The sequence below is a fragment of the Momordica charantia genome (assembly GCF_013281855.1).
Source record: "Momordica charantia cultivar OHB3-1 chromosome 3 unlocalized genomic scaffold, Mcharantia_2.0 BLBB01000003.1, whole genome shotgun sequence".
Lineage (NCBI taxonomy): Eukaryota > Viridiplantae > Streptophyta > Magnoliopsida > Cucurbitales > Cucurbitaceae > Momordica > Momordica charantia.
Window position 1 is genome coordinate 21,797,506 of NW_028275161.1, and position 24,032 is coordinate 21,821,537.

At 34.9% G+C, this 24,032-nt stretch overlaps 3 protein-coding genes, 1 long non-coding RNA gene and 1 other non-coding gene across 6 annotated transcripts; 1 reads left to right on the forward strand and 4 right to left on the reverse strand.

Moving 5' to 3' along the window:
* The first annotated feature begins 2,784 nt into the window (after positions 1 to 2,784).
* On the forward strand, positions 2,785 to 4,187 carry LOC111008584 (uncharacterized). The gene has a single exon (XM_022281328.2). The coding sequence runs from the start codon at positions 2,976 to 2,978 to the stop codon at positions 3,903 to 3,905; it is 930 nt and encodes a 309-aa protein (XP_022137020.1). The 5' UTR covers positions 2,785 to 2,975; the 3' UTR covers positions 3,906 to 4,187.
* A 3,205-nt stretch (positions 4,188 to 7,392) lies between these two features.
* LOC111008939 (uncharacterized) lies at positions 7,393 to 12,664 on the reverse strand. Its single transcript, XR_002601184.2, has 10 exons — positions 11,906 to 12,664; positions 11,578 to 11,770; positions 11,298 to 11,387; positions 11,155 to 11,206; positions 10,991 to 11,027; positions 10,837 to 10,904; positions 10,160 to 10,466; positions 9,645 to 10,054; positions 9,487 to 9,560; positions 7,393 to 7,938 (listed from the first exon to the last, which is right to left on the reverse strand). It is a non-coding gene; the product is annotated as an uncharacterized LOC111008939 (long non-coding RNA).
* A 142-nt stretch (positions 12,665 to 12,806) lies between these two features.
* On the reverse strand, positions 12,807 to 12,886 carry TRNAL-UAG (transfer RNA leucine (anticodon UAG)). Its single transcript has one exon. It is a non-coding gene; the product is annotated as a tRNA-Leu (tRNA).
* A 180-nt stretch (positions 12,887 to 13,066) lies between these two features.
* LOC111008553 (serine/threonine/tyrosine-protein kinase HT1) lies at positions 13,067 to 15,894 on the reverse strand. 2 transcript variants are annotated; one of them, XM_022281288.2, is made up of 4 exons: positions 14,874 to 15,014; positions 14,564 to 14,681; positions 13,502 to 13,957; positions 13,067 to 13,378 (listed from the first exon to the last, which is right to left on the reverse strand). In XM_022281288.2, exons 2-4 carry the CDS (start codon positions 14,633 to 14,635, stop codon positions 13,115 to 13,117), a joined length of 792 nt encoding a protein of 263 aa, XP_022136980.1. In that variant the 5' UTR covers positions 14,636 to 14,681; positions 14,874 to 15,014; the 3' UTR covers positions 13,067 to 13,114. The 2 variants fall into 2 exon arrangements, with proteins under 2 accessions (XP_022136980.1, XP_022136979.1); XM_022281287.2 differs by lacking the exon at positions 14,564 to 14,681 and having other exon boundaries at positions 14,874 to 15,894.
* Positions 15,895 to 19,344: 3,450 nt separating this feature from the next.
* On the reverse strand, positions 19,345 to 23,796 carry LOC111008996 (E3 ubiquitin-protein ligase SIS3). The gene is made up of 9 exons (XM_088121829.1): positions 23,465 to 23,796; positions 22,252 to 22,318; positions 22,077 to 22,150; positions 21,643 to 21,781; positions 21,461 to 21,553; positions 21,194 to 21,259; positions 20,881 to 21,000; positions 20,504 to 20,617; positions 19,345 to 20,257 (listed from the first exon to the last, which is right to left on the reverse strand). The coding sequence occupies exons 1-9, from the start codon at positions 23,647 to 23,649 to the stop codon at positions 19,997 to 19,999; spliced, it is 1,119 nt and encodes a 372-aa protein (XP_087977955.1). The 5' UTR covers positions 23,650 to 23,796; the 3' UTR covers positions 19,345 to 19,996.
* Positions 23,797 to 24,032: the final 236 nt, after the last annotated feature.

Sequence of the window (24,032 nt, forward strand, 5' to 3'; positions counted from 1 at the left end):
ATGGAAAAGGCATGTTGGATTATTATTATTATTATATATATATTTTTTATTTTGGCATGTTAGGTAATTAATTTACTCATGTAGAATTATTATTACCCTTAAATCAACTAAGGAATGCAGGAATGATGAATTATGAGTACCAAAGCCAAATAAGTTTGCTTTCAAAATAATGACCAAAAAAAAAAATAATAATAACATTACTTGTAGCCGTAATGATAGTTCATCAAAAAAAACTTATGAATAAAGATTTCGTCCAATTTTTGTTTTTTAATATTTGGGATTAGATTCATAAAGTGACAATCAAAAGCGTGACAACAACTCAACCTCGAGATAAATTTAAAAATATATATATTCTAAAGTTGCTTCAATAATTAATTGAAAAAAAAAAAAAGCTTTGGTTTGGGCATGGTTGAGATATATTATTCTTGAAATCATTGGCTAAAAATATTCGCTAAAATTGTCCGTTGTAATGTAATATATCATATATGGCTTCTTCCCTTTTGTTTTCTTTCTTTCTTTTTTGGGTGCTCCTAAAGTCACCGACATTGATCTTTGATTCCTTTCCATACATATTAAATTTTTTTTCTAATTAATCATATTTTTAAACTCCCATCAATTTCCTATAGGAGTTTTATTAATATTATTTTTTTAATGATGATTTAAATAAATGTGACTAACAAAAGGTGAAAGTTAAAGAGTAGAATAATTCTAAGTTCTGATTTAAATTTTGTTTAAATTATTATTCTAGTTTTTGTATGGGTTGGTATGATTTTAAAAGTTTAAATTTCTTCTTATGATTTAGGGTAAGTTCAATTTATTTTTTTAGTATAACCAATATGGATTAGATGGGGAATTGAACCCTTCCCCAAATAATATGCCTTAATCGATGAGCTATACAATTGTTCATGTTAGCAACCAAAATGTTAGTTTCAAAATGATATTTATAGTTCTAAAAGGTTTCGATTCAACTAAATCTCACAAATCGTCAATAACCCAATTTTTATCCACCTTTTTTTTGTTAATTTTTTTTACCTAGTTTTTACTTGTGTGATGCAATCCGAAATAAAAAATAATGTTCATTCTTTTGTGAATAGAAAACGTTAGTAAGTAATAATTTGAATGATTTGTGAGATTCGACCAAATTATAAGGATCAAATTGAAAATCTAAAACCGAAAGGAAACTAAATTAAAAATAAAGACAAAAAATATTAGTAATTTAACCTAAATTCTATGGGGGATTAAGTTGATTTGGGCATATTTTACTTCCTTCACACATTATGAGAAAGCAAAAGGAGAGAAAGAAAGAAAGAAATCACTTTGTTTTTTTTGTTTTTGCCATTTTACTGTTGTGACTTGTGGAGAATATTAAGGGGGGAATAAATTGTGAAGTCATTTTCACTAAACGACGTAGTAGCATAGCAGATTAGGGAAGGCGACGCGATACGGTTACACATACGCGTGGGATGTACATACATTTTCTGACGCTCTGGACTTTACACGTGTCAGTTAGTGAATGGAGGACGGTGATATAATACCTCACCTCCCATGTCACTTTAACCCAACTGGCGGCACACGGAGCCCTCCTGTTTTTCCAAATTTAACAACCCAAAAGCCAAAAGGTTCTATTGATATTGAAATCTGCTCGTAATTCACCATTCTCTCGAGTATGAACCATAAAAGAGCGTAAATCCAACTCTTAACTTAATTTATAAGATACCCATTATTATTCTAAATATCCATAGCTCGATTCCACCTCATAATTTTTGAATTAAAAGAATGAAAAAACGAAAAAATGGCGAATATGAAATTTCAATTGAAAATAAATGACTAAAAGTGCATTAGTGATAATACATATATTAAAATTGACGTTTTTGAGGGTATATATATTAAAACGAACAAAACTTGAAAATATAGAGACTGAAACAAAACAGTATTATTTAGTGTCGGGAGAGGAGATTTTTTTTTTTTTCCAATTTTCTATCTTATTGTCAAAATTTGACCATGATTGAATTATGTGCGGTAGATCCACTAAAAGAAAAAAGAAAAGATGTCATACGCAGCATAATTCAACATGTCAATATATCACTTATTTTCCTAAACGTTAATGTTTGAATGTCTACCATTATTGTACTAAAAAATAGAATGGTAACGGAAAAGAATTGTGAAATGAATCTAGTGATCCTTATTACTTTTTATGACATCATTAGATTGAATCTCTATTGAGGTAAGATGTAATATTTAAAAATTAAATCTATGAAATTTATGTTTGATTTGTCAAAAATTTTAGGCATAACTTGAGTACTACTTGAGGAGGAGTGAATGTAATTTCATTATTTTGAAAATAGCCACATAATTTAATAAACAAATATCTATTGCTACAAAAACAAACGAATGAAACAATAAGATTATTTCAAAATAAATTACATATAAAATAATTTTAACTTAAAACATACGAATCAGACAGTGGTTAAATAAATAATAAATTATTCCAAAATTCCATTTTCCCTAATCCCCTATACGGATTTAAATATAAACCATACAAAATAATCCACCCAACACGTACGAACTCTATCTATCCTCCACGTGTACAGACGGCACGTGTTGCGTGTCTCGGAGGTAAAGAACTTAAAAAGGCTCTATTATTTATTTTAAATACAAAAATAATTAATAAAGTTACACGAGTTTTTGTTTCGATTTTAATTTTTTAAAAATATTTTTAGAGAGATTCTGGAACGCTCCGTTTTAGTGGCGCGTAGTTGTCAGAAGAAAACTCAAAAGCGAGGGGAAATTATCGGAACAAAATTTCCCAAAGGGCCTGCCATTATATCATTCTCAACTAGTCAGAGGGGCCACATTTTCGTCATTTCCCCTCTCTCTCTCTCTCTCTCTCTCTCCTTCTTCTTCTTCTTCTCCCTGTGAAAATATGGAAGTTGCAGAGAATTAGGGAGGAAATTGAGGAAGCTCAGGGGCTAATAATGATGCAAGGTGGTGAAGGACCGCTACTTCTTTCCCTCTCTCCAAGCTTTAGCAGCTACTCCTCCGGCAGATTTGCTGAAATTGCCGCCCGTGTCGTTGAGGAATTCCGGAAAGAATCCGATTCTGATCCCGATATTTTCGACTGGAAAACTGATGCTTCTTCGCTCCAACACGGAGGCGAACCGGAAGAATTCAACCTAGCAGCTCACCAGGATGGTAATGGTGGAACTGAGACTGTTGTTGGTGAAGTCGGAGACAACGATGAGTTCGAATTCGCTGTCGTTCCGAGGGAGCCGCAGGCGATGACGACCTCGGCTGAGGATATCTTCTACAACGGCCAGATTAGACCGATTTATCCGGTTTTCAACACGAATCTGTTGTTGAACGGTTCTCTTACAGATAAGAGTAAAAACGTTGGCGGCAACGAAGACTTGAAGAAATCCAAGGCGACGAGAGTTCATCGTCCGTCGCTGGGGAAACTGATGAGCGAAGAGCGTGAGTCGAATTCTTGCTCGTCGTCTGAGGCCGACGAGCTTGACGGAGTTATTCCTGGAACGTACTGCGTCTGGTCGCCGAAGGAATCGCTCGAGAGATGCAAAAAGAGCAATTCGATGGGCTCGTCGAAGAGATGGAAGCTCCGAGACCTCTTATACAGAAGCAATAGCGACGGAAAGGACACGTTCGTGTTTTTAGCACCAAACAAGAGAGTTGAGAAAGTCGCCGAGGTCTCAAAGGGAAAAGGTAGTAGCGGTACCGGTGACGAAAAGACCGCCGGAAAAGTAAAGCCGAGCAGAGTCGCCGCTGCAACGGCTGCTAATGGCGCGACGGAGGGAGCGGATACGAGGAGTCAATCGGTTCCGTATACACAGGAAACGGTGGATTTATTCGCCGAGGTCAATGGTATGAACAAAAACTCACATCTATTTTGAACATTATTAGGGTTTGAACTTTGAAATAAGATTGATTTGGGGGAAGAAGAGTTTGAAGAAAAAAAAACCTAATCTGGAAAATTAATTAATGAGTTTTTATCAGGATCAATTCCGTGTTATTGTGAGAAAATTATCTTTGATTTGGAATAATTAATTGTAAAACGTCAATCATCTACCATGTAGGAATAGCCCATCTTGTGTGTGAATGGTTGGGAATGAGTTGTAATGTATTGTACATTTATTTCCTTTTCATATATATATATATATATATATTTATATATAACAGAATATGAAATTGTTTAATTTTGACCTTTGTTTTTGGGTCAAAAGCTTAAGAAATATGTGACAAAAATATAAAAGGCAACGAAACGGTGGCAAAACCTTGTGCTGTTGCTGTTGCTCGTCTTCATTGGTTTAATATTCTTTGGAAATATGTGCAAATTATCCAAAAGGGAGATGCCATGGCCATGGCTTCCTCTGCAAACAAACAAAGGTATCTACCTGGATTTATTTATTTTTATCATTATTATTATTATTATTATTATTATTATTATTATTATTATTTTGATGTAGGGAATTTTGTATTTTGTGAACCAAAAGAAAAAACATACAAATTGCTGAAAATTGGTTTTTATATGATTTGAGTTTTGATACTTAGAAAGGGGAAAAATTAGTGCTATCACATATTCACATGAAAGCACTGAGAAAATGACATCTTGGTACTGCATTTCCTTGAACTTTTTGTTATTATTATTTATTAAAAGAAAAAACAAAGCATTTCCTTCAACTTTACAATTTGTTCTCCACTCCACCCTTTTTTTTTTCCCTTGTTGGTTAACCGAACATCCACCCACCACAGGGGTCTTTTGGGTAATTTTTGCATTATAGTCTTTCTTTCATTCATTTTAATTATTTTTTCTCCTCTTTACAAACTTAACTTTTAAGTTTAATTTTACTAAATTAAAGCTTAAACTTTCAAGTTATCAAGATAACTACTCTATTTGATTTTTTTTTGTGTGTGTATTTTTCAGTGTTTTTACTCGCTGGGGTTTTAGGTAAGGTTTGGATATTTCTAAGATTGAGTTTAGAATTTGGTTGAATTCGTTTTCTTTCTTTCTCTTTTTTTTTTCTTTTTGTTAATTGGTTTATGGGCAACTGTTTTTTTTTAATAACTCGGGAAATGATGTTTGGTGGCTTCGTCAGTCCGATCCCTATAACCAGGGGTGTTGATGGTCACCCAACACTATAACCGACGTTGTAGGACTCGTTCTCAAATTAGGGGAGATCTCAATTACGCGTATCACGGAGCTCGAATCGGGGAGGGAGTATCTCCATTTAACCACGAATCCACTACGTCACCCCAAATGGAATCCACTACGTCACCCCATTAAGGATTAAGGGTGTTTATGGGCAAGTTTTTAATTTGATTTTAAGGGGGAAAAATCAATGAACTACTTATTTAAATTGAGATTCAAATGTCATTCACATCAAACCCCCTTTAAATAAGTCAAGGTTTAAATTGAAAGGCTTTTTGTCTTTATTCTTTGATATGCGGTTTTTTTTTATTATTCTTTAAGTTTAGATATGCTTTGGACCATACAAGTTTATTTTAGTAATTTTTTAAAATATTTCTTTAGAGAGATTGATAATATTCTTTGAGTAAAGATGTTTTAAAAGTTGTGTTAAGTTTGAAAGTAGAACAATTTTGGTTCATATAAAGTCGTTGCTTTGAAGTTTAAACTATGGAATAATATCTTATGGTCTTTTGAAATAAAAAATAACAATAATTGTAAAAATTTATACTCAGTGAGATAAAAATCAAGACAGTGTGTATCAAATCAAGAAATAAGAAATAATATTATCATCGAATGAGATCTTTAGTTTATAATGAGGAAAAAAAGGGAGGGAAAATTATTTACGTTGATTTGTAAAATGAATGAAATTAAATAAAAACATTGCATTTTTTTTTTAAAAATAGAAAATACAGTGAAAAGCAGTATTGTGTAATATTATGATACAAATATATGATTCTTATTATATATTATATTAAAATACTCCATTTGAGGTTCAAATTTGTATATATCCATATTTGTAGTATAAAAAACAATTGATAAAGGCTAAAAGTTTAAGGTTTTTATTTGGCATTTGAATCTATGCTTTCACTCTTGTGAAAAAAAATAAAATAAAATTTTAATCATAAATAATTCCTAAATTTATCTTTTAATTTGGTGGGTATTTTTCATGTTCATTATTATTGTGTCAACTACATCAAAAGACGTGTAGCACTTCATTATGGCGAAAAAGGAACTTTTTAAATATTAATTAATGAGTTTAATGAGTTTATATTATTGATTAGGCGACCTAGTTTGGTAGCTGGATTTAAATTCATCAGAATGAGAACACGAAAGAAGGCTAGAATTGTGGATTCAATTCTTTGTATTATAATATGATATGTATCCTTCATTTTCTTATTTGAATATTCAAATTTTTTTCATATCAAGATATTTCAACTCCATCTTTTTTTCCTTGTCTTTACTTGTAAAATTAGACAATTTTGACATCAACGATAATTGGTCTACTTTTGTCAAAATAAAAATAAATAAATAAGGAAAGAAAAGAAAAGAAAAAGAAGAAAAGGAAGATCTTCTTTAAAATGGATAGAAAAGAAAAGAAGGTAAATTCCTAATAATGATTTAGCAATTTCATATTTTACTATGAAACTGAAAATGACAATTCAAATTTTGTTCGCTTTTGATTGATGTGACATGTTGATTTATTTTATAATTATCCCAAATTAAAAAGCTATCAAATTGTAAACTCTTTAATTTACATTAATAGGTTATTTTCCGATCAAGTCGATTTATTTCCCTTAAAGGTAACTACATATTTATTGCATCATACTTCACCAACTATGCTATTATTGTCGTAACTCTTCACAACCTTCTCATGAAAGACTTGGTCTCCTACCAACAATCTTTTTATAGGACACATCATCACTCTCATAGGGTTTTGTTACATGCTATAAACATGGTTGAGGTAATTGGAGCTCGATACTTTTTAATCGACATATAAGTATATTTCATCCACATGAATAATCTTAACTTCCAAAGATCCTATCCATATATCTATGATTGAGGGGATGATATTTTGTGTCCTAAGGTAGAGTATTATTTGTTAGGATATATGGACACTAAGTATTAAGTTTATCATCAACTATGACACGGGTATAACTAAAAGATATTAATACACCACTAAAAGTTTTTACGATAAGGAATAAATTGGAAAAGATAAACACATGTTAGAGAGTACAACGTCTATTTAACTTAATAATCTACGTGATTTACTTCTAATTTTTACTCCATCAATCAAAATATTGTAATTGATAATAAATTTAGGAAATCTTCTATACTTTTACTCAATAAAATCACCAAATCTAAGAGCATCTACGTCCCACTCTAATTCTAGGTTAAATCACCCCCTCAACCAAAATTGGTTAAACAGCTGCAGTTATATTCTTATCCTCAAGATCAAAGGGGTAATCACAATCATTAATAACGACAAAGACATGAATCCAACAGCAAAACCATTTTTTCTCTGCATTGGAAAATGGGACGTTAAAGAAGATGAGTCTCAGCCTTTGCTTGAAAATTACAAAACAGGGGGCTGTTGCAGAAACAAGGGGGAGTCCTAAATTTTATGTCCGACGAACGGCATTTGTGGTGGCTACTCACCCATTACTGGCGGCGCCGCCGTCCCCCGCCACCCCTCATCTCGGCAGTCCAAATAATGGCAAAACAACAACATGCTTGCTACTTGGTAATTGAAAAAGATAAAACATTGATTTTTTTGCCATTGGAATAGGCAAAGGTGACACCCATAAATTGTTATTAGGATCTTAAATGAGTCCATTTGCTGAATCTGACCTTCGTCCAAGAGTTCGGGCTTCTACGCGAAGAACGTGCTTTCTGACATCGAGGCAACATTTCATATGTTCATACATTCGACTCTCGATTTGATATTTTCATGGTGTTGCCTGCAACATTTACAAAATATCAATAAAATATTAACATAATATTAATATTAATACATTTTAAACTAATTTTATAAAGTAAAATAATTATTTGTTACTTTAAAGTTTAAATATTTGTTTGTGAATTTTTTATTTTAATAATTTTTTTAAACATATCCATTTACGTTGACATATTAACATATTATCAATATTTTTAGTCTGAAATTCACATTCAGGGAATATCAAAAGACTGAATTTCCACTTTAAGAATTTAATTTTGATGTTTTAAAAGTTGTAACATGTGTCCTTGTTAAATCTCTACCTAACCAAAACCTTGAGTACTGGATAGGTTGCACTAAATTGAATACTACTCCTATCAACTAAAAAACTTCAAGGCAAGTAAATTCCAAGTGTAAAGCTGGCTGGGATCTGTGGGCAGTCTTTAACCATCAAAGTTAGAATCTTTAGTTTTTGGTAAATGTTTGTCTGTAGAAAGAATATAAAGTCTACAACGGCATAGAAACAAACAAATTCATTCATGACAATTTCCAATAGTGAAGTTTTTTCTTTCTGTCGTTTGGTTAGCGTCAATCATGTGGAAATGGAAACGCAGTAGTTAAGGGAAGGGAATAATGAAGTTTCTTTAGCAAGTGTTTGCTCCAAATCCAATATATCTGACTAAAAGTTTAAAAGTTTTTTCTGTCTGATTGTCTTTTGGTATTCCATATTTCTAAAGTTAATACCCAACTTACCAATGTGCATGTCTACACCCAAAACCCCACTTCTCTCTTTTTCTCTTTTCCCAAAATTGCCACTTCATTTAAATAAATTCCCACCCCAAATAAAATAACATGATTCAATTGCTTAGAACAAGAGCCCAAAATAAAATTCTAGTTGTCCCATGTTGTTTACAATGAATATTACCTAAAAATAGATCATCTCTGTTAATGTATTGAAGAAACTGTGAAATCTACTGACAGTTACAATATATGATCATGAATAGATATATAGGAAGAAAAAAGAATAGTAAGGAACATAATTCGAGAGAGATAAGATGGGTCTGATTGGAATTAGACATAACAAAAAGGTTGAGAGACTGCAATAATTATCAAGCCAAATTGATAAAATTAAATGTTGCAGAACTAAATTATTGCTGACCCAACGACCTTATGGTCATACTTCATATATTTTCCACAAGTAAAGATCTTCTCTTCATCAAGGATAAAGAAAAAGTTTTGCAATAATGACAACTCAAATATCTCAAATTAAGTATTGCAGAACTATTTTATAGTTGACTGACTGAACGACTCAAGGGTGTAGACTTGATAAATTTTCCACAAATAATAAAAGATTTTTTCTTAATCAAGGATTTGGTTCTATTTTTCAATTACCAAACAAGAGAAAATTGGTTAAAGTAAAATGGTATAATCAACACTATCTAAACGGATGGGGACACCCCAAAACGGACTTATAGATTAAGCATGCACGATATTGACCTTGCAACCACAAACAAAGAGATAAGCAGCTCTGAGATCTATAGAGAGTGTTGTGGATAGAAGTTTTGATACTTACAATGCAATAGAAGTAGGTGACAGTATTTGGGCTTTGATTTGAATTTTGAAGCATCCATTGGTCTATGAGTCTCTCTGACAAAAAGGACAGACAAGGATCGTCAAAACTGAACAGATTAAACCATTCTAAATTTGAACGTTACCTTATTTACTACTTACACTTATTTTCCTATTCCTCCTGTATTTCAGTTGAGTGCCAAATTGGTCCTAAAACTTCGCCCAACAATCCCACTTCACCTGCTGACCCATTTTTTGTAGTCCTTTGCAACTCGCTAGCCATATCTGGAGGTGTGACCAGCTGATTGTTAGCCAATGTTTTAGTCTGGACAATTCACTTAGACCGTCGGATAGCTTCAGCTGCTTCTGGCGGTGGCTGAGGTACCCATGTCCGCCTGAGTGGGTGCTCAGGTACATGCCCTGGGATTCTGACGTTATGTTGCTGAATCATCACTATTCTTCTGATAGTTCATCCCATAATTCAGTAGCATGGAACAAAAATTTTCGCTCTGTATTTGTGATTCATGAGTAGAATTCGAGTTACTATGGACCAGCCTGACCTCCCAAGGGTACTGGAATTGTGGACAAAATAGAGATTAGTCTCATTTCGTCAAAATCGAGAAGTATAACTTATATTTGGTTTTACTATAAATAGGCAAAAACAACAGATCGCATACTTAAAATATGATGTTATGGGCCATCAATTCAGAAAATTCCGATGCAGGATGCAAAAGACATCCATACACTCCTTCCGGATCTCACATTTTTTCCGTTGGGGTTGGAGGGTTTTTCTTTAACCAGAAAAGAAAACCCTCTAGAAAGCAATCTGATTTGAGTTGGGTAGAGATCAATGATATCCTGCATAAGAAAATAGCATCGACCCACCAAAATCGTCTAAAAGCAAGTAGACGTCCCACACCTTACTCTATGGCATGACGGTTCCTCTCCTCTTTGCAAATCTGTGCCATAGTTTCTTTCACCGCCCTATCCACCATGTTAAAGCAGTGTAATAGTTAGAGTACTAAAATAAGCCCGTCCATACCATTTCAATTGCCATTTATTTGAAGAAAATCAAAGAATGTTCATCCACGTGCCATTTAATAACCGGTACTGCATCAATCATTCTGCAAGCCAGAACCTTGTGACTACTAATAAGCACAAAATTCATTTTACAGAAAACAATTTCTCGAAGCACACCATTCAAATCTGTGGTTTGCATATTTCTGAACTACCATAGAAAGCACACAAAAAAGAGATGCAATTAGTTTAGAGGTTTTATATATTTACATAAAGTTTCCCTTTTATTAAATGAGATAACCTTCGAGTAATTTTTTATCATTGGATGGTCAATTACCTCCATGTACGCATCAGGATAAGGCACATTTGAGGATTTCACTAACGCTTGAAGCAAGGAAGATTTCACTGCACATAAATATATGTCATGGAAGTTGGACCCCAGAAGAGAGAAATAATATACCTCTGAATCAAGATAAATATCAACCACCTACATCAAAGTCAATAGTCGATCTTGTGGTTTGCATATAGCTGCAGCAGAGCAGTCGAACTCAGCAAATAGTTCACAATAAAGTACATAAAAACCTAATAGCCTAAATGTTCAAATTTTTTTTCCAAGATCATAAGGAATGTTGAAGCCCATCAACTTTCATCCTACCTTTGGAATTGAAACGTCAACTTGATGATGTCCTTCAGCAACGGAAGCTCTTCTGGAGAAATTTGTTCGTGTTAAATCTCCTGATACTGTGAAACGAAGAGAGGACATGCAATGGTACTGTTCTATCAAAATAGCTGCGTTACCTTCCAAACTCAGTATGGCACTTGTTAGAGACTTCAATTCCTGTAGTTGCATATTTAACAAACCAAAAATTTCCTCCAATTTTCTCCTCTCTGGCAACGTACAAAATGTGGTCAGTCATAACAAACATAATTAATCTCCAATAGGTCCAATTTACAGAAAAGGGTTTGGGGTAGTAGTTCTTCTTTTTTTTTTTCTTTTTCTGAAAAGAGGGTAGGGGTAGGTTACAGATAATAGTTGACCAGTATTTGAAGAAAACAAGAAAAACCATCTATGTCTTACCTTCATATTTTGAGTTCAACATTTCCTGGCTTGCAAGCTACTTCAGCTGCCGCTTCCGCAGCTGCTTCTTCTACCAAACTTGGTCTGGAGCTCCCTCTCTTCACAAGCTCTTCATCTCCGTCCTTCACAACCTTCCGCATCCAGGATTTCAGTCTCCGAATAATTTTACGCCAAAGGCTGAAATACCTCATTCCTAGAAATAACATTAACAAGTTGACAGAAAGTAGAATGAAGAATTAAATGATGAAATATCGATCAATTTAGAAGCAAGATGAAAATGCAACAGATAATACAGAAGCAAGAGATGGCAGTAGATCACAAATGGTACCTTAATTCTAAAGCTTGTGCGTAAGTCAGTCCAGTGGACTTCGTTAATTAGGTATCCAACTGTGAGGCTGACGGAATATTAATCTTGTGTGATACTTGAAAACGAAGTAGGAAGCTGACGGAACTATCGTGAAACCTTAACTGCGATTACCATTTCTTTTCTTCAAGCGTACACGACAATGTCATTTTCTAAGAGTTACGCGCGTTTCTACCTAAAGTCCAAAGTAGTAATCCGGACCGATGCAAGTCTTGAAAAACAAACGCCAAGCAAAAAGGTAAATAGCTCGAAGAAATATACAATTTAAATGTAGAATACACATTAACCTAAAACTTCTCACCTACTGACAAAGAACAATTAGAAACAGAAAGTACTAATTAAATCAATGAACGATAGAACTTCGGTTCCTTCTGCAAATGATTTCGGAAGCCAGCAACGTCATTCAGAGCCTAAGACAATCATCAAGTTGATAAAAGAAGAACTCCGAAAGGAAAAAAGAAAGCACAGAGAATAAAAATAAGTACAATACTGAGACAATGCAAGAAATCTTTCAACCTAAATTCTGCGCATTCTCAGCCGCCGTCGAATGAGTTCCGGGTTGAGATGCCATGATAATAACCTTGCTTTCAAGAGAATCGCTACGGAAATCACTTGGCCGAAATGAACACACCAACGGTAATGGCAGAACAAGCAAAAAGGCTGTACAAGTGCGAGCATCGAGATTGGAAATTCTTCCGGTAGATGATGAATTACGAAAGCGAAGCCGATGAAGACGGTGATTCTCAGGGAAACAAAAACAGAGGCTGGTAATTGAATCACTTCTTGCCGCCAAAAATTTGGTGGGCCGCGGTCCATATTGTAAAGGCCCATAAATAATAACAAAAAAAACATACTTGAAAAAAGTTGACAGCTGTGGGATTTGAACCCACGCCCTTTCGGACCAGAGCCTAAATCTGGCGCCTTAGACCACTCGGGCAAACTGTCGGTTTGATTATTTTGTCTTAATTATATTATTTAATTATTATTTAACATAGAGAAATCTGAAACCGGAGGAATTTGGGAAGCACATGGATCTATTTGCATGATCGAAATAAAATAATTGTTCTCTTAAAACACATGACAAAATGGCACAAAAATTCACAACCTTGATTTAATACCTAAGACTTGATGCAAGATAAGAGGATACTTTTATATTTGGCAATTATACAAGATTCAGGATGATGAATTCCTAGGCTTGGGAGAAGCGGGCAATCGTTTAGTAATACAATTCGGTAAGCATTGTAAGACAGTATGATTAGATGATGGCTCATAGTGACAGAAAAATTCTGGATCTTCATTATAAGACTCCGTATAAGTTTCCAAAATTGAGACAATCTCGTCAAAATGCGGTCGCTTGTCTGGATTTTTCGACCAGCATCTCTTGATCAGGTGACGAAACGCCGGTGGGCACGCTGTTGGCAGCGGTGGTCTTGCATTCTGAAGAAACAAGCAGAAGCCAATGTAATCAACACACCAAGTAAAAAGAAATGTATAACGTCGACAACAAAACAGAACGCTATAAACGAAATCGTTATCGACAAAGCTGAAAAGGTATTGTACCTTCTGGCAGACTGCAAATGCTGCCTGTTCAGGAGTCATGTTATCAAATGGTGTCAATGCGGTTAATAGCTCCCACAAGACAATGCCAAAGCTATAAACATCAACTTTCTTGGTGTGATGTTTTTCTTTGATCATTTCAGGTGCCATCCAGCGGTATGTTCCCGTGAATCCCTTTGCGCTTCCGCACTGAGATTCTAAGCACGAGATGCCGAAATCTGCTACCTTCACACACATGTCTTCACCAAGCAAAAGGTTCTCAGATTTGAGATCTCTGTGGAGTATTCCCTGAGAATGAAGGTACTGCATCCCACGTGAGATGTCGAGGGCTAGTTTTAGAACCAAGTTCAGCGGAACAGAATGTGGCTCCTGCTGGTGAAGATATTTCCTCAATGATCCCCCCGCCATATACTCCATTATAATACAAAACACTGGAGGTTTTTTGCAAGCTGCAATAAACTGCAGGAAAAAAGGTCGAAACTAGGGCGGTCAGCAGTAGAAGAGATCATCTTGTCCATGTTTTTAAAGACTATCAAAACTTCAAAGCAACATAAATTCAAATCATGCAAAAGAGTGAAGAACTAATTCAAAGTTCTTACTCTAATAAGTTAGAAATGCAAGTCACAACCAACAAGCTAGATCAATCGACTATGAATAATAGTTCTATCAACAATGAGAATTACATGAAATAGAAGCCAGGAACAATAATTTTTAGTTCCCAGGTGGGGTCAAGTTCTAGTTAAAGCACTGCTTATAACCCCTTATAAGAAATGAATTAAGATCAACAGCTTATTTAGTTTCTTTAGCATCAATACGAGTACCCACTAGTACCCATTTTTTCAGAGATTTTTGCGTTACGCTGTGTTATGAAGGTGGAGGGGAGATTAAGGAAAGTAACTTAAGCTTCAATCTTAGATTGTGGGGAGGAACTGGGCAGCAACCCATGTTTTTACTTGGCTAGATTAGGGTTCATCCCCTACTTCTTAAAGGGGAAAAACACTTAATTAGATCTCAAAATCAAATCACATTAAATAAAGAGTAAGAATCTCCAAAGGGAAATCTGACATTATGCAGTAGAGGTTCCCCATGCAAAAAGAAGAGATTATCTTGATCATTTCCAGGGAATACAGAAGCCATTTTGTCTGCTCTTCCCGTGATAACAAGATGCTAAAAGCATCACATGCTGCCATAGGAAAGGCACTACAGAAATCAGTAAAATATTTTCAGAAACCCTTTTCAAGAGTGAGGTTGTTTAATTGGACAGAACAAAAAAAGGCATTATCATTATCCATTCTTCGCCATGGAAGATTCAGTGGTGCAGATAACAAAAAATAACACAGACCCACAAAAAATGGCATCAAGCAATGGAGCTTACAGTGATGATATTGGCGTGTTCCAGTCGAAACAGCAATGCCACTTCTGAAATAAACTGATTCTCAAGAAAGTTTGCCAAATTTTCGTCCTCCTCGGGCTGGCTTATAAGCTTGATCGCAACATCCCTCTGCTTATACACGCCTCTATAAATTCTGCTGTGTCTTCCCGTAGCAAATTTGAAGCCAATAAACAACTGCGACATATCCGCACTCCATTCCTCTTCTCCCTCTCCCTTAATCTCTGCTCCAGACGACACTAAGTATTTAGACCACGACACCGCCCGCTCGTACTCCCCAAGCGAAAGTCTCCTCCCAGGCTTCCCATTGATCGAAATTGGCTTGAACAAGTTCAAATTCCTCATGGGATGTGGCCAAATTTTAACAATATCATCAATCTCCCTCCCCCAGCCCTCCCCAACCCAATGTAGATTCCTAATCAACTCGCAATTTGAGTAAACCAATCGATGTCAGAACGAGATCTACAGCCAAAAAGAAACAGAAAACAGAACTTACCCGGTTTAATGTGTTCACTATTTTAGCTACATTTTCTTTTCGATTCTCATGCAAGAAAAACCCATCCCAGCCAAACAAAAACAAACACCCATCAAGCTCACATATCAAATAGAGACACAGAACACAGCGAAACTGGATTCAAATTAGACCCAGTAGAGGAAAAGAAGTGGGTGTTGTGGGAAAAAGGAAAAGGGTGGTTTGCAGCTTGTTCCAAGTCGAAAATCCAAATTGGAAGCCGAAACAGAAAGGGTAAAAGAAGAAGAAGAAGAAGAAGAAGAAGAAGAAGAAGATGGGGGAGTTTTATTTCAGTTGTGAGCTCTGTTTTGGGCGAGTAGAGAGAGATTTTGAGAGAGAGAGGGTCGGTTGAGATGTAGTTGTTGTTTCTGGTGGTGCAGTGAAAGCATATGGGGAAGAGCTGGCGGGTCTCTCTCTGTCTGTGTGTCTGTGTGTGCGTAAAGACTCATCTCCTTCCTCTTTCCTTTCCCTCCTCCCCCTTTGGCTCTGCCTTTGCCTTGCCTTTACATTCATAACGTGTAAAGATCCTCTCCTTGGGGGACAAAATGGGTCCTCCCTGATTATGACCCCTACCCTATCCTTTCCTTCCCTTCCCCTTTTTCTCCCCCACCTTCCTCTTTTTTTCCATCTTGCCACTCAATTATTTACTTCCCCTCCCCTCCTCACTACTCATGGTTTGTCACATCAGTATCGTATTTAAGATGACGTGGGATCCACCAACATTCAAAAGAAATAACGGTGTAAGTACTCTTTTTTCCTGCACCCTCTTCCCCCTCATCAATACCACCCAAGCGAAAAATGGGTCGTTTTACACCATTGAATATTTGCAAAATAAATTACAGTTAGATGTATTTTAAATAGTTATTCGAGAGAAGCATATATAGATCGGTCAAACCCACCTCTAAAACAGTGATATTTAATAACTTTCCTATGATAGCTACTAGATTGTAGGTTTGAATCAGCTTGTGTTACATAAGGATTTAAACCAATTAAAGCAATGTGTATTAAGGAGAGGAAAATGGGTAAAAGAAATGGGGAGGGGTAGAATGGGGAAAAGAGGGAAATGGTAGGGGTAAAAAAGAGAGGGAGAGTCAGTTAGGGGAAGTAACAGAAACGGAAGGGAGAGGGGAGTGGGGCCCACTTTACAGTGTGGTATCCGTGGGTTTGTCGGACAAGCCGTATGGTCCTCTTCCGTATACGGCCTTTCTCTCTCTTCCCCCTTGCGCGTGTTTCTCTCTCTAGATTTAGGACTATTACCATAATCGATGAAGCTGAGGCTAAGGGGTCAATGGTCATTATCATTATTATTATTATTATTTTGTCATATTTATTTATTATATGCTTTTTCTTTTTTATTTTCTTTTTTCTAATCACCACCTCAAAAAAGCTGCCCTGGACCGGACCCCGTCAACTTTTTGGGCGCGTGTCGTATATCTCCCGCATCTCATGCAACTTAAGTCAAGCCTTCTTCATTTTAAGGATAAAACTGTCATTCTGTCTTGCTTCTTTTCTTTTCATTTTGTCTGAAGTTTTTATGGTTTAAATACTATTTTAATATTTATATTTTTTACTTTTTATTTTAGTTATTTAGATGTTATTATACTCTTTAAATATTCGTTTTTATTTATATACTTTTAAAACTGACCATTTTAACTCTTAATTATAAAATTTTATATGCAATTAAATCAAATTTGTAGCTATATTTCACATAATTTTGTGAGCGGAGTACTATGATAAAATTATAATCGAAATAAATAAGATAAAATGAGAATAAATAAACTAAAATTGACACTTTTTAAAGGTACATGGATCAAACTGAACGTTTCAAAAGTAAATAGAATTTGAGATTACATGGGCTAAAATGAATCAAAACGAACTTAAATAGAGAGTCACAGGATGAAAATAGTATTTAAAAGTTTCTTTTTTATACAATTAATTTAGGGTTGGAGAAGGAGATGGAGAACTAACCTTTTTTTCCACCTAACTTTTTTTTGTTTGTTAAATAATAATGAATAATATTATTAATTGATAACTTGAAAGTTGAGGAAAATATTATCATAACTAACTTTGGTATAGTCCGTGTCCATACAAAAAGAAATGTAATTTTAATTGAAGGTCTACTTGATCATAGTTTATATAAAAAGTTATTTTATCATAATAAATGAGTAGTTTGGTTCGTTGGGCCACTTTCAAATTTAAAACCAAACATTCTGACAAGATTCTCAAGTTTAGATTCTTATCTCAATATTTGTTTACTGTTTAATATAATCTTTTATTTTTTAAAACATGTAGGTTAGTTAAATTTATTAAAACGAACTCTTTTTTCTTTTAGAATATAAAACGAGCTCCTTATATTGAAAAGGCAATACTCCTTTTTCCCCCTTTTTTATAATGCTATATTTTCATTTTAATTTTTGCAATTTGAGAAGGTTGCATTTTAATCTTACACATAAGATAAACCTCATTAATTATCATTATTATCACCAGCTATTGCAGTTATTGTACACTTTTAATTTTACGTGGCAATGAACTAATATTTTTTATTTGATTAACATGTTACTATTGAATGAAAAAAATGAGTGAATTTTCAAATTATTAAATGGTAATAATAATTTAGAGATGCTCGATCGAAACTTTTAAACTACGAACTTAGATGAATCAAATTAAAACTTTTGAAATATAAATACCAAACTAAAATTAGCCACTCAAAAATCTTCCAACGCTACGCTACAAGATAGAGTGGAAGAGTGAACCTATATGCTATGGGCAAATAAATACCCAACCATTTAAAGAGTTCATTTAATATTTGAAAACAATGAGGAAAAAAACATGAAAATGAAGGGATGTTAGGCTAAAAAAAGATTAAAATACTATTTTAATTTCTATATTTTTAGATTTTATTCATTTATGTCAACATGGTTTAAAAATATCTATTTTAATCCCTTTCAATTTTGTTTATTTTAATACTTATATTTTTAAAACGTTTGTTTTGGTCTACACATATTTTCAGAAAATGATCGTTTAGATCTCTTTATTTTAATTATTTATTTATCTATCACAGTTTAACCATCAACGCTACATTTAATATATTTCTTAAAATATTGTCATAACTTTATATTCAAAGAAATTCATTTGGTATATAATTTAGGGTAAAATTTTGTAAATAGAGATAAAAAAATTATTTCGAAATATTTTTGTGTCCTCCTAGTCCTAAGGTCCATAAAGTTCACATCACATGACCTGAAAGTGGGGCCGGCGGTGGGTCCGACGCTCGCGTAGAAAGAAACTGTGGAAAAAAAGGTTGTCCGTACGTTACAGTAGCAGCAGCAGCAGAATCTTTTTCTTTTATTTTCTTTTACCCTCTAATAATTAATTAATTAAAACTAATTTCCTTAATTACTCAATATTCAATTATTAATCATGATCAACCACCACGCGCAGGCGCACAGCTTCCGCTGACGTGGACATAGGAACTCGGAATTCCATCCCAAAAAAATAAACATTATTATTTTATAGAAAAGAAAAAATCCACATATTGAGTTGTAATTAAGATTTGTTTTTCATTTTTAAATTTTTAATTTGTAGATATGATTCCTCCTTCAGAATTGGCTCGTTTATTTAAGACATCTAAAATCAGGGATTAGATTGACATCCAAAGTTGGCCACATAAAAATAATATATAATAAGGTTGAGGGGATCTCAATAATTTTAAGGTTCAATCATTATCTTTTTGCACTTAAATTAAATTATTAATTATTTTTTCCCACTCCTTGTTGCGGGCCCTACTCCAGCCCATATTATCAACCAATAATATCTTTTTTCTTTTACAAAAATATATAACCAATCTTCATCATCTGATTTTCTTCATTTATTTAGCTCCAAGTAGTTCAATTTGGAGCATATGATGGAATAAGTTAAAAAACAATAAAGCCCAATGCACATGCATACATCAAGAGTTATAATGACAAATTTTATTTCACCGTTCAAATCTCTACTCTTAAAGTTCTTCCGACGGTCAATTTGATATGATCCAATGACAAGTAAACTGATGTGAAAGTGCGTTTTGCTATGGAGTTACATTTCTTACACACATGAAAAGGGAAAATTTTGTAAAGAAGAGGACAAAAGGATGGGTTGGAAATGGAAAGGGAGGATCTGATGGGGAATATTTGTCAAGTAGTGAGGAATCTGTAGGATCCACGAGTGAAGAACATGGCTAATGGAGGAAACCCACGTGAACTCTTCTTTCCTCCCATCACTGCAAACGTTGAAGCTCACTCTCACATTCACAAGCTTTTAATATAGCCATCTTTGGAAACTTAACAAACAGTTGACTAATTGGCCAGTCCTTGTCTCCTCTTGTGTTTTTTTACACACACAACTATACAAGTCAGATCTTTTCTGTTCTATCAGTGCTGAAGTTTGGGGATTATTTTAGGGGAGAAAGCTTGGTGCTTTCTTAGGAATAATCGGCATTTTGGTTAAGTTGGAGTGACAAGAAAGATGGGGTTTGACAGACGGGAGGGCGTTCTGTACACGATCAATGTCGAGAGGCAGATGGCATCAGTGAGCTCTTATTCTCCACTGTATCATGGGCCTATGGCAGTGTCGGTATCGAGGCTTGTGTGTTTACTGTATGAGCTGCAGGGACTGGACTGGATGTCGATAGACTTGAAGGTTGCCTTGTTATGTAACCATTGGTGGGTGTTTGGTCTGTGTCCGAACGCAGGTCAGAAAGAGCGCTGAGATCAAGATTTGGGAAGACTGAGGAGCGGCACCGAGGACATTTGACATTAAGACGAAGCCACTCATCGATACATTCGACGTGGAAGTTGTGAGCACACGGCATACCGCGAACCTGCACAAAAGTTCAACACCAAAATCAAATGGATATGTCTGCATTCATTCTATAACTCTTGATGTTTAAAAAAGTGAATAATGACTAAATCCCAGAACAGAGTAGCCATCGCCATAGAAAGTGTTCATCCTGCATCTAAATTATTCGATCTATATTTGAACAGAATGAATAAGATTGTATCATAGAAGTTCGAAGTAAAAAAAGGCAAACTGGTAACGTTTAAGATGAATGATGACAACAATTTACCTCATTACCGACATGGAATTCTTCGAGGCAAATCGGGCATTCACTGCAATCAGTTGGGACTGCCTTTAGCCTGAACTTTGGAAGTTCCTGGATAAGAGCTTCCACAGCTTCCCTCTGCACAAATTCCCAACAAACCCGCTTAGAACAACTTCACATTGACGATTATAGATTTCGGTAGACATTCATAAGGTAAATGCAGTTCCATCCAGATTTCCTCCCACTTCACTCTCCAATTTTCAGTACGTAACACATTACAGGATCCATTAAACATATTGTTTGCGAAATGGCGACTATAGAAGTTGATTGGGAAGCAGCATTACTCAAATGAATGTTATTTAGTTTCCATATGCATTGATCTAAACTTCACACGTACTTACCTGAGCCGAGGTTAAGAAAAGCCCGGGATGGTACCCAGTAGAATCTTGGTCAAAGCCTCGTGTTTCCAGTCCTGCAACTTCAAATGCCCAATCAGGAACCCTAATCATGTCAACCAATACCTGGTTTGCAGAAAATGCTAATCAGTTCAATGTTTGATAGTTATAAAATGATACTAATCGCTAAAATGACATATGAACCCAAGAACAAAGAAGTTTTACATTATCTTTTAACCAGAAATAAAGTTTATGACAAAGCCAAAAAGAAAGGAGAACACAAACAAAAAAAGATGGTATTAGGAGTTTTCGAGCTTACCCCGTATTCTGATACGGGTATGCCTTGTTGGGCACGTAACATGTGCGCTTGCCTACGCACTAACCACTGCAAAAAAGACGATATTAGGAGCAATCGGAAAAACATGAAATAAGAAAATTTTGAAGCAACCAAGTTTGCGAGGATAGCTCTGCCACATTACATGGCATATGCCTCAATTAATAGTCTAAACTTGCTAAAAATTTAGTCGACTAACAAACAAGGGAAATATAGGTAAGAGAATGGAGAAGTACACAGAAAATGGATAACCTTTCCCACTGAAGTGCAAGCAATGCAAAGCAGAGCACAGTAGCTAAAAAGCAACCAAATGAGAAAACCCCATTTTTGACCTTCTTCTGGCAACTGCATGCATCAACAATAGATGAACTAAATAATCGAGGTCTGTAAACAGATGATTTGGCCAATGTCAACTGAGGAGATTTTTGGCTTACACAGTCTTTAGCATCTTTAAACCACAAGGTTCCAATAACAGTCCACACACATAAAACCGGGTAGAGCAATAGAGAAAGAATAGAAAGAACCACAACTCTGCCACAAAACCGAGCATACTGCTGCTGCCATCCAAAATCCCTAATGAAATTTAAATTCAACAGTAAGAAAGAAGAATAAGGCACTCACACCACTTATGAATCAGAAATATACCATAAGCAGAGTCATTTAGGTGCCTCTAATGATTTCATTGAAAAAAAAAATCCATAAGTGATATGTGAGTATATGGAAATAACCTTGTTAATAGTTTTTGAGTAAGATTTGAAGTAATGAACTGGTTGTATATTTGGTCCTAATTGAACTCATTCAACGGAAACTCATCTTCAAAAACAATTCAGAGGTAGAAAAAATCTTAGAGAGAGAAAGAAGGCCATACAATCCCATTCCAGTAGCAAGTGCATTATCTATGAACAGCAAAAGGCGAAAAGCAAACACAGAGGTATAATCAACCTGAATGAAGAAAGTAAAATACATAGCCATCAGAAGCAAGCAATCATAAATTATAAATATATCTTAAACTTGTATCGCTTCTTTAGAACTCGGATGCGTACCACGATCCATATGTGCAACGGGTATGTACACGTATTGTATCGCTTCCAATTGATGGTCACAATTATTCTACAAAGTAAAACAGTTAAAGAAAAGATAAAATGAAATTCTCACAAGGGGCCAAAAGTGCTATTGCTAGTCTTCAGATAGTCAAAATGTCAATGAAACTTCTACCCCATACTATAATCATTCGAGTGCTAAGAAAGTTCATGTAAAAACACAACAGGGTTAATGAAAAGCAAGAAAGATGTGACATAATCAAGGCTGCGGTTTTGACGAATGCTGTCCAAAGAATAATCATACATCTAATGATTACGAGATTATTGTCACATAATAATATTTTGTTTTGGCTGGCTACAACTGCATAAAGATGACATATGAAATTCGATTACAGTTTATAACAATGTCAAGACAAGCCTAAATAAGAACAGCCGCCACTAATATGGCAAAGGATACATGCTAGTAGCAAGCATCGACAAGAAGAACCCATCGTACCTGAAAAACCCCAAAATTCCAAACCATGTCAAAAACCCACCAATATGGCTGAATTTACATTCCAATAGAACGATGAGAAAGAGGAATACCATTTGAAATCGACCCCTCGAATAGCCATGGCGGAAACCAAAAGAAGAAAACTCGAAAAATTACTTGGGACTGCCAAAGATGGCTAAAGGGCCGCCATGCGAGGGCAGGAAAACGATTGAACCACGAGGGAAAGGGAAATCAAAGACGAACTCGAATTTTGCGCCCCAAATTCTTTCTGGGGTCGAATCATCGATAAGCAGAGAAAAGGAGAGGGAAGATTATGGAGTGGAGATTGAAGAGGGAAGCAATGGATCCCGTTCCACCATAGGGTTGGGCAGTTAACTGAGTTTTCTGCAGCTTTGCTTGTACAACTGTAAAGCGTAATGACTGCCATTTCAGAGCATAATTGTAACCACAACCCTGCAAATTCAAATCTCTATCCCTCCTGTTAAGTATTAAAGTATGCAACCCCCTTTCTCTTTTAATTCTTTTCCCTTGTCTTGTAAGAAGAAAGTAAATTCTAAATTCAAATTAATCCACCTTTTCCACTCGCCGTTTTGTTTAGCTAGATAATTAAGATGAGAAATGACAAATTTAAGTTAGTTTAAGAGCCAGAATCAATTCCCAAAACTTGAAATCGTGATTACCAAAAGTAAGTAGAAAATTGAGAGAAGAGGATGGAAGATTTACAGGGAAGATTTATCAGCAACAGGCTCCGAGTTGGTGTGGGGTCGCAGAGAAATGCAGCAGATGCAACTTGCTTTCATCAATGGATTATAGAAACCATGGAAAGTGACCTTACTCCAAGCCCAACAAAAAAGCCCCTCCAAAATGTTTTCTTTTTCCCAACCTCTCTTCACTTTTAACATGCACATAATTTAACACTGTCCACATTTTGTTTCGTTTCCCAAAAAGAAATCACAAGAAAAGAACACACATGAGTTGATGATAATAACCAGTTAAGAGAGATAATAATTGCTTACATAATTATAGTTTGCAAAATCGATGAATCGCTTTTGTGATTTAGATTTGATTCGTTTTTTACAAAACTTGATTAAAAACTGATAAACTTTAGGAAAGCAAAAGACCCATGAAAATAAATCATAGTAGTCACCATATAGTAGAGATTGGAGAAAGTTTGATGAAATGATTAATTAGAGCATGTAGCAATGATTGATTATGAAAAGGAAGAAGAAAAGAAAATAATAATAATAATAATAATAATAATATGATGCCTGCAACTTAGCTTTCAAAATCA

What these genes read in the sequence shown, in the direction of transcription:
- LOC111008584 (XM_022281328.2), top strand. Translation starts at nt 2,976, where the DNA reads ATGATGCAAGGTGGTGAAGGACCGCTACTTCTTTCCCTCTCTCCAAGC.
- LOC111008553 (XM_022281287.2), bottom strand. Translation starts at nt 15,233, where the DNA reads ATGAGGAATTTGAACTTGTTCAAGCCAATTTCGATCAATGGGAAGCCT. An exon ending in AACACGCCAATATCATCACT is followed by an intron (nt 13,958 to 14,873) that starts GTAAGCTCCATT and finishes TTTTTCCTGCAG; the next exon opens with TTTATTGCAGCTTGCAAAAA. An exon ending in CATTTGCAGTCTGCCAGAAG is followed by an intron (nt 13,379 to 13,501) that starts GTACAATACCTT and finishes TTGTTTCTTCAG; the next exon opens with AATGCAAGACCACCGCTGCC.
- LOC111008996 (XM_088121829.1), bottom strand. Translation starts at nt 23,649, where the DNA reads ATGTGCATGTTAAAAGTGAAGAGAGGTTGGGAAAAAGAAAACATTTTG. An exon ending in CTTGCACTTCAGTGGGAAAG is followed by an intron (nt 21,260 to 21,460) that starts GTTATCCATTTT and finishes TCTTTTTTGCAG; the next exon opens with TGGTTAGTGCGTAGGCAAGC. An exon ending in AATTCCATGTCGGTAATGAG is followed by an intron (nt 20,258 to 20,503) that starts GTAAATTGTTGT and finishes ACTTTTGTGCAG; the next exon opens with GTTCGCGGTATGCCGTGTGC.